This window comes from Triticum aestivum, chromosome 4B (genome assembly GCF_018294505.1).
Source record: "Triticum aestivum cultivar Chinese Spring chromosome 4B, IWGSC CS RefSeq v2.1, whole genome shotgun sequence".
NCBI lineage: Eukaryota > Viridiplantae > Streptophyta > Magnoliopsida > Poales > Poaceae > Triticum > Triticum aestivum.
The window spans coordinates 518,336,470-518,346,414 of NC_057804.1; the positions used below are offsets into that span (position 1 = coordinate 518,336,470).

General features: G+C 41.2%; 1 protein-coding gene across 2 annotated transcripts; it reads left to right on the forward strand.

Annotated features, from left to right (window-relative positions):
- The first annotated feature begins 260 nt into the window (after positions 1-260).
- Positions 261-9,303, forward strand: LOC123093032 (alpha-L-fucosidase 2). Of its 2 annotated transcripts, XM_044514908.1 has the most exons (11): positions 261-617; positions 1,961-2,058; positions 2,570-2,749; positions 2,830-3,761; positions 4,984-5,116; positions 5,938-6,096; positions 6,623-6,847; positions 7,039-7,140; positions 7,227-7,362; positions 8,206-8,401; positions 8,670-9,303. In XM_044514908.1, exons 1-11 carry the CDS (start codon positions 377-379, stop codon positions 8,980-8,982), a joined length of 2,715 nt encoding a protein of 904 aa, XP_044370843.1. In that variant the 5' UTR covers positions 261-376; the 3' UTR covers positions 8,983-9,303. The 2 variants fall into 2 exon arrangements, with proteins under 2 accessions (XP_044370843.1, XP_044370844.1); XM_044514909.1 differs by lacking the exon at positions 1,961-2,058 and having other exon boundaries at positions 265-617; positions 2,604-2,749.
- The last annotated feature ends 642 nt before the right edge of the window (positions 9,304-9,945 follow it).

The window sequence follows — 9,945 nt, forward strand, 5'->3', positions numbered from 1 at the left end:
TGTAAATATATCAAAATTTTAAAAATATTGTTCAGTTTACATGAATTTCGTCCGTCTTAAAATTGTTCATTTGAACTAGTGTGAATATTCGATACATGTGGTTGGATGGTAAGCTCTCGCTGTCAGCCACGTTGAAGTTGTCTTTACTTCATCATGGTTGGATGATCGGCTCTCGCTGTCAACTGTATTAGAATTATCGCCCCTGCCCTTTACTCCACGACATCACTAAATCCGCGGTACAGCTGCATTTACTCCACGATGATTGATGGCGCACTACAAAGATCCGCGGTCCGGGTCGCCTGTCCCGTGACCGCTTGCTTGCAGCTGCACAACTTACTCCTCTCAGTCCTCGCTCCTCTGGGCTAGCTGTTTCCCCATGGACGGCGATGGCCGCAGCGACGACTGCGACGCCGGCGGCGAGTGGATCTGGGTGCGTCGACCGCAGGAAGCGGAAGCTGCGGCTGCGGCGGCGGGGTGGCTGGCGGAGGAGGCGCGGCCTCTGAAGGTGGTGTTCGCGGCCCCAGCGAGGTACTTCACCGACGCGGCGCCGATCGGGAACGGCCGTCTCGGCGCCTTGGTCTGGGGCGGCGTCACCTCCGAGAAGCTCCAGCTCAACCGTAATTAAACAGACCCCCCCCCCCTTCCCCTCTTCTGAAGGCTTAATTACTCTGCTATAATATCCCCAAATTTAGTGAAAAACCTGTCTTGGGGTCTTTTGGTCGGGAAGCGCTCTCGTTCCAGCTCGGGAATCAAATTCACCCAGAAACACCACAGCAATAACAATGCTCTTAACAGATGATGATTTAGAACCTCGATTTTAAAACTATGACATCTTGAATTTTCGGTTTTAAAACAAATATGTTCACTTTTTGACATGAATTATGGGTGTCACTACAGTGGCAATCTGCGCAGTTTTGCCTACTCACATTACCCCCCCCCCCCCCCCCCCCCCCATGCGCGCTCATGCTCATGCCATCTTTGAGAGCACACTTGAGACAGAAAGCGAAATGGCTGGAATTTAATGGGGAGAAATTTAGCAAACGAACGGAGAGAGACGAATAATTGATGGAGCATGGTTGCTTCTGTGTGTTGTTAGATGAGGGGAAATCGATGGTGAGAGCGCGCCCAATACAAGCATTGTATCGACTGGTAAATGGAGATGTCAGTTGGCCACATACATATCTTTTTTTCGAAAAGGGGTGCTTTATTACTTAAAAGGTTTAAGCATTACACCCGGCCTCTGCATAACTATGATGCACACAGCCAAACAAGTTCTCTCACACAAACGAAAATTAAGAAGGCGAAATACAAAGAAACAGAGTATGTATAACGCCTAAAGCGGAGGTGGGCCAATCCTAAGATCATGCTGCCACCCATGTTGGGTAAAAGTATCCCTCGCCGTATCCTCCAATCGTGTACACACCTCCGTAAACAGGCCTTGATTCTCCACACGTTGTAGAGAGGACCATAAACGAAGAGTCCCGGTACACATGTAGATAACCTGCATCAGAGAAGTACTTTTATCGTTAAACACCTTATCATTTCTACATAGCCAAAGCGACCAAATAACGGCAAGCGCTCCCACCCTAAGAATAGTTCTGAACCTGTAATCTATCCCATGTAACCAGTTGCCAAATACATTAGCAACACTACAAGGAGGATACAAGCCAGAAGCTATCTGGATGACTGACCATATAGAACGAGCCAATTTGCATTGGAAGAATAAATGTTTTATTGTCTCATCATGATGACAAAAGACACATTGCGGGCTTCCATGCCAATTTCTCTTAATAAGGTTATCTTTAGTAAGAATGACTCCGCGACGAAGATACCATGCAAAGATTTTATTCTTTAGAGGTATCTTCATCTTCCAGATCTTCTTATTATTATCAACTGGCACATCAGACTGGATTAACGCTTTGTACATAGACTCCACTGAGAATTGTCCATTCCCATGTAGGTTCCATCGAAATACATCAGACCCATGTGACAAATGCACCATGGACAAACGCTGGAGCAGGATATACCATGATACATATCTTTTGCGTTGTGTTCAATGTAAGACATATTGATAAATGCTGGTCTGGTGGATACTGGGAGGTTCTGATAGACTGATACATATGTTTGAGCTGAATAGGTGCATGCATATAAAAATAAAATGAAAAAACGGCGCATGTGGGTATTTTTCTATTTGAATCCATCATCATAGTTAGCACTTTTACTGAAAGTAGTATGATTTGGAGTCTGGAGTGCACTGTCGGAATGTGTGCATGGTTTTGCAGATCCTTCATGCCAGGATTCATCTTTACACTTTTTAAATGAAAATGATAGGGATCATATTTATTGATCTTGCATGTGTTCTCCAAAAGTACAATCATACCACTTTTCTGAATAGATGACGTGAAAATTAGGAAGCTTCTTTTTCATTATTCTGTTACTGTTTCCCTATAAGTGAATGATATCAGTCTTTTTTGTCTCCTTTCCCCACTCATGTACACCTTTTTTGTTTCACATACACCTTCACTCATATTGGCTTTCTTTAATATTACCTATCTGTTTATTTTTGTAGAGTTTATTGCTTCATATCAAAACTGTTGATGCAGATGATACATTATGGACGGGCGGACCTGGTAATTATACAAACCCCCAAGCACCTACTGTTCTTTCTGAAGTAAGGAGCCTTGTTGATAAGGGACTGTATCCTGAAGCTACAGCTGTTGCTTATGGCCTGTCTGGTGACGAGACGCAGGTACACATTTTATTTTAGGTTGATGGAAGAGTTGTGCTGCTATATCGACGTTGAAACATTGCTCTATGTTTTAACTGTAGAGTTACCAGCCTCTCGGTGATATTGATCTTGCCTTTGGTGAGCATATCAAGTATACAAATTATAAAAGATACCTTGATTTGGAATCTGCAACAGTTAATGTCACATACAGTGTTGGGGAAGTATTGTACTCAAGGGAACACTTCTCCTCAAATCCACATCAAGTAATCGCGACTAAAATCTCTGCAAACAAACCAGGAGCTGTCTCCTGTACAGTATCTTTAGCTACACCACTAGATCACCGGATTCGTGTAACAGATGCAAATGAAATAATCATGGAGGGTAGCTGCCCAGGAGAAAAGCCCGCTGGAGATGACAATGCATCTGATCATCCTCAGGGGATGAAATTTTGTGCTATTCTCTACCTGCTGACGAGTGGTGCCAATGGCCAAGTGCAAGTATTAAATGATAAGATGCTGAAACTTGATGGTGCCGACTCAGCAGTTTTGCTCCTTGCAGCTGCAACCTCATTTGAAGGGCCATTTGTCAAGCCTTCTGAATCTACACTTGATCCAGTGACATCAGCATTCACAACATTAAATATGGCTAGGAGCATGTCATATGCACAGCTAAAAGCTTATCACATGGATGATTACCAAAGTCTTTTCCAGCGCGTGTCCTTGCAACTTTCACGAGGCTCTAATGGTGTACTTGGAGGTAGCACTTTGGCTCACTTACCTGAGAATATCTCTCAGGATGCTGAGGTATCTGATTGCACTGTACCGATGGTTGACTGTTCAAGGTTAAACGAGCTTAATAATTCAGAGAAGCCTACTGTAGACCGAATTATAAGTTTTAGACATGATGAAGATCCTTCTCTGGTAGAACTTCTGTTTCAGTTTGGGCGCTATCTACTCATTTCTTGTTCGAGGCCTGGAACTCAGGTTTCCAATCTGCAAGGAATATGGAACAACGAGACTAATGCACCATGGGGGTATGTTTTTATAACATATCTTGTCTTGTTTTGTTGCTTATGCCAGCTATATATCTTGGGTTATTATTTTTTAGACTATTGAATAAGAAAACGGCTGCAACTGTTTGTCTGGGTCACACTTTGTAGAACTTGCGTATTCAGAGCATACGTCATTTAAATATCATCCTAATGGGGTCACAAACGACCAACTCTGTGAAATGGATTGTCTTTGCATGCAGTCTGGTGTTACATGACCATTTTTGCTATGGCGAGCAATAAATTTTAGAAGTTTGAAAAGTCTCATAACAATCCGTAGCTGTTCTGTATCAAAATGAGGAAAATATAAGTGGAAAACATGACAAGTGGCCCTTTCTCTTACTATGTTTTAAAATTATCATGTATAAGTTAATCTAATTTGCACATTTTACAAGTTAAGACTAGTCTTTCTTTTGAACTGAAGAGACTGGCCTTTGGCTTCAGTTTTAAGGTTTAAAGCTGTATTCATTTTTCTGTAGATTAATTAAGGATTCTCGTGTACACACATTGTGATCCTATTACTTGCAAAAGTAACACACATTTGGCCTTTTCGATGCAAAGACACCGAAGTAATTGAGGCCAACATTTTGTGTATCCAGTTGATGTTAATACATACAGGCATGCTCATTCCCATAAACACATTGGATAATCAGTTACCAAATAACCATATTGATTAACGCTCATATTCCCATTATTTTTATGTTATATTAGGCACATGGATTGACACAGCATGACAAAACACTGAATACATATAAAGAAAGCCACAAAAGATTTAAATTCCCCTCATTAGTTTCTCAAATATAGGTTTTGGGATTCTTTATACAAAAAATGTAACTTGAATTATTTTTTATGATGTCAATAAAAATGTAACTTGAATATTTGGGAAGGTGATAATTTAGTATATTTTTCCTTAATTTCTGTTGCATTCTGAACAGTTGATCTACTAAATGGGTATCCATCTTTTATTCAAGTAAATTTTGTTGTGGGTAATACTGATTCTCTTGCCATTTGTAGCAACTTAATGCTGAATTTACTGCAGCAAATACCTTAGTGTCTGTAATGTAAGTTACTCCCTCCGTCCCATAATATAAGAACGTTTTTGACACTAGTGAGAGGGAGTATTTGAGAGTATATTGATGATAGTCCTATTTACACTATTTTCTGGCAGTCCAAGTTTGATAACAATGTCATTCCTTTCACTTTCCAGTACAGCTCCCCATCCAAATATAAATCTTCAAATGAATTACTGGCCATCACTTCCTTGCAACCTTAGTGAATGCCAAGACCCACTATTCGACTTCATTGGATCCCTTTCGGTCAATGGGGCTAAGACGGCAAAAGTAAGTCTACTTTCATAAAAGAGCATCTCTGGAAACTGTGTGTTCTCTACCCTGTATACTCGTGAGTGTTCCGACATATCTTTCTACTTTCTAGTGAATTAAACTTTTATGAATACTATTTCTTGTGGCCATGGCCCATAGCCTTGGATCCTACTCCTAGGCCTGACAACGAAGGAGTAGCAGTGATGCTACTAGAAGCTTGGGACCTGCCAGTTTGCACAAGGGGCAATAGTTAGCTGTGCAGTTTCTTCTTTCTATAGGATTTTGATTGCATATGTACATGTCTATAATCTGTCCCTTTGGCCCAATAGCAATACAAAGGTCGTGCTGTTGACAGTCACTACTACATGAGGATGGAAACAGACCAATCTAACAAGGCAATTAGTTATTCAAATATCTGATTTCCACATGATACTGCATGCTACAGTACCACGACGACACTTGCTCCACGACATTATAAGTATATCTAGATGATAGGGTCTTTCCTCAGTTCATTCTTAGTGTCACTGAGTATCGACTATTGAGTATTGACTGTTAACGCGACAACGTAAATGTGAATACAAAATTTGAAGTTTGAGAGGCACTTGCCCTTGATCACTCAAGGATAAAGAATTGCAACTTTGTGCATCTTCTTGATGAATCATTTGGACAACTCTATTTAATGGTTTGTGTATATTAGATTCTTGATGAATTCTACTTCGTGTTTAAACATATTACTTTTTATTTTATTCAGTTTACGTGTTCCAAATGGATTTATAGCAAAGTTTGGAACCTTGTATTTCATGGGAACTTTTTGAGGTAATGGTATGTTTTCTTGACAGGTGAATTACGGAGCTAATGGCTGGGTCAGTCACCAAGTCACAGACTTGTGGGCAAAAACATCACCGGATGCTGGTGATCCTTCATGGGCTCTATGGCCAATGGGTGGGCCATGGCTTGCTACACACCTGTGGGAACACTACAGTTTTACAATGGACAGAGTGAGTGATGACACGGGCATGGAATGCAACGCCATGCAGTACTTGTATGCATTACTTTCTTGTATCACCTTTAAGCACAGACTGTGATCATACGTCATAGGCAGATATGAGAATTACTGTCGCCGATTGCTTATGTTGGAACCTAATCTCCTTTTATGTTTATGTGATTACACTATCTTATCTGAAGAATTGGTGGTAAAAGGTGGGCTTAAACCAAATATGAGGGATAAGGCAAACACTAACAAATTTGGATTAGACAAACTGGTTAACTGTACTAAAAGATAATGATGTTTAGCAGCAATGACTGGTCAAAAGTGTTTAACTATCCTGTTGAATAGATTGTTCGTTCATCTACCTTTTTCATGTGTTCTGATTGATGGATAATGTCGATGTTGTGAATATATGGTGAATTCCATACTGATAGCTTTGCCGCAAAGTGCAAGCTCATCTTCTGGAGATTGGAGAGACATAAATGTGATCTAGACAAGATCTACATCAGATGTGATATTCTGTTCTTTTTTTGCAGGAATTTTTGGAGAGAACAGCGTATCCACTTTTGGAAGGATCTGCCTCCTTTCTGTTGTCCTGGTTGATTGAAGGCCAAGATGGCTATCTGGAGACCAATCCTTCTACTTCCCCAGAGCATTATTTTATTGCTCCGGATGGCAAGAAAGCATCTGTGAGCTATTCAACAACTATGGACATGTCAATTATTAGAGAAGTATTCTCAGCTGTTCTTCTGTCTGCTGATGTAAGTCTTCATTTCTATTTACTGTTGTTGAAAGAGACAGGTTTCATTGAATATGCAGATACTTTGGTGATACTATGAATGAAGCATGCAGATTTAAAACGTTATACTAGAGTTATAGTTAAGTCTTATCATTCTAGCATGTATTTATTTGAATGTTTATGTGTTTGAAGTATTCATACGTGTCTTACCAGATTTTAGGAAAATCCAGCACTGATGTGGTTCAGAGGATAAAAGCGGCACTACCAAGGCTCCCGCCAATAAAAATTGGTAGAGATGGTACAATCATGGAATGGGTCTGTATATACTTTTTATTTTTTTATCTCTCATAGTGATTTGCATTGGTCTGTTCAGTTTCATAATACTTGTTTTTTATGCATAGGCACAAGATTTTAAGGATCCCGAACCTCAGCACAGGCATGTATCTCATCTGTTTGGTCTTTATCCTGGACATACCATGACACTTGAGCAAACACCTGACCTCTGCAAAGCTGTAGCCAATACTCTTTATAAAAGAGGTACCTTTTTTGCATATTAAAAGGGCAGTATTCGAATTTTATCCTTATTTGAAGTTATCAGTAAAGTTTGGGTTTGTTTCAAAAGAAAATATGAGCTCAGAGAACTTATAGTTAGATGATGACCTCCCAAGATTCCTTCCCATGACGGTTACTCGATCTTGCACGGGCTCCTTTTTGCTGATCTGAGTCTTTTTTGGATTTTGAGGGTTAACTGTTGTAGATAAGAGGAATGGAAATATAGCACAAAAGAAAAATGAAAAAGGAGGAAGGCCATTCAGTAACATATTGTAATTGCATTCATCAAAAGCAGTATATGTATAAACACAATTGTTTCAGTAGAGGAAAAATACAAACAACCCACAGCGACTTAAAAACCTCTTAAAACAGATGTTGGTTATACACTTATGCAACGGGGGTGCTCAACAATATTCGTAGTAGAAGGATAGCAAGGTTTAATGGGACTGGATCAACCACTGTTGTTCTCATGTAAAATTGAAATAAGCAGCCATGTTCCAAGAGGATAATTCAGCGTTGTCTGTATCAGAAATTTTTAAACTTCTTACAAAGGTTGCTGATCTTATTTTCTCATGGTCATTTTCTTTCAAATGGCAAACAGTCTAGTGGTATTATTAAGTTGATTTTTTTTATGCGGTTTGCTTGCATGACCAGCTGTTATATTCATTTTTCCCACCTTTCAGTTTGCTCTGAAAAATACTGTTATTTTAACAAGTGCATGGCACTGTTAAGAATGTCAAATTTATTGTGTCTAAGGTCAAGGGCTAGCTGTTAGCCATCACTTTCTCTATCTTTGTTGCTTGGCATTGAATTCTCTATATTGTGTAGGTGATAAAGGCCCTGGGTGGTCTACTTCATGGAAGATGGCCCTGTGGGCTCATCTTCACAACAGTAAGCATGCATACAAAATGATTCTGCAGCTAATCACTTTGATAGACCCAAAGCACGAGCATGAAAAGGAAGGAGGTCTATACAGCAATTTGTTCACAGCGCATCCACCATTCCAGATTGATGCAAATTTTGGGTAAACCAGATCACCTTCAACCTAATCAATCATGATCCAATATGTTATCATAGTATGATTACCTTGAATTGTGACACATGAAGTTCCAGCTCTATTTGACAAAACCATTCAATTCACCACAGCCAGCTCTGTTTACCATAGTATGATTACCTCGTGGTGACTCTAAGCTGTAAATTGTTAGCCACTTAAAAGAGGTCTAGTAATAGTGACTGCTACTTAACTGCAACGATCGATTCACAAGCATCACAATGATCGTCTTCTCTTGCAGATTCCCAGCTGCATTGTGCGAAATGCTTGTGCAGAGCACCGGGAGTGATCTGTACCTGCTCCCTGCTCTGCCCCGCGACAAGTGGCCCCATGGCAGCGTTAAAGGTTTGAGGGCCCGAGGCGGGTTGACGGTTAACATTTGCTGGAAAGAAGGTAGCCTGCATGAAGCTCTTGTATGGTCTGGCAGCAGCGGGAATTCGCCTGCGCTTGAGAGGATCCACTATGGCGACCATGCTGCCGTGATCAGCGCCTCTCCGGGTCAAGTTTACAGGTTCAACTCGGAGTTGAAGTGCTTGGAGACTTGGCAACTGTGAGAATGTGCGTGTGCTGGTTCTGCAGTCCGAAGGCACAATCTGTTGCGACAAAATTTATTGAATTCTCAGTGAGAACAATTATAGAGCTATCCTAAGGCAGAACCTGTTGTGACAAAATTTACTGAATTCTCAGTGAGAACAATAATACTCCCTTCATCCCAAAATTGTGATTTGATACTAAAATGTGACTTGATACATTCGTATTTAGACAAATCTAAGACAAGAATTTTGGGACGGAGAGATTAGTAATGAATGTCTCAGTGTGAACAATAATGGAGCGATGTCGTTAAACCTTTGCGCTGATTAAACTTCTATATTCCATCGAGTTTTCTTGAGTTGTTTTCCCCTTTGAGAAACAACGGGCGCGTGTTGGTTGCCCCTAGAAAAACATATGGTGAACTTGCCCGATGTAGTCGCTTTGCAGCACATATTTTTGAATTTACCAGCCCCACCTGACAGCCATGATGGTGGTCTAAGGTGAGAAGAGGTCACATCAATCCGCGGCGGAGGCGTGGCCGGGTGCTCTGTCCTCGCCAGAGCCGCGGCCTGAGTTGCGCCTTCCAAACTCCCCGGCGTTGAGCCTCGAGCTTGGGCTCGGCAGCCTTGTCCCATCGCCTTCTAGCAGCCATCCTAGCGGAGGCCCCGCAATTCGTATGGTGTCCCGACGAGACTTTTTGCGGCTCGCGGCCCAGATGCTCGTCGCCGGGAATCAGGGCCACGAGGTACTCCCAGCTCCTCCCTTCGACGTAGCACCCGGTAGCAAGATGGCTTTTTTTAATTCGTGGAGAAACACGAGAACTAGTTCATTGTGCTTCTACTACTAGCACATATGCCCGTGCATTGCAACGCGAGAAAAATAATATGCATTTCAAGTTAGTGAAAATTATATGTGCAAGTAAAATTCTGTGTGCACGTAAAAAAGGAACATTTAGCTTCTCGGTTTCGCCGGGTGTGAAGTAATCA

Excerpts from the sequence above, each read along its gene's own strand:
- LOC123093032 (XM_044514908.1), top strand. The coding sequence starts at position 377 with ATGGACGGCGATGGCCGCAGCGACGACTGCGACGCCGGCGGCGAGTGG. Across the intron at positions 2,750-2,829 it reads TGTCTGGTGACGAGACGCAG|AGTTACCAGCCTCTCGGTGA; the intron begins GTACACATTTTA and ends TTTTAACTGTAG. Across the intron at positions 6,097-6,622 it reads ACAGTTTTACAATGGACAGA|GAATTTTTGGAGAGAACAGC; the intron begins GTGAGTGATGAC and ends CTTTTTTTGCAG.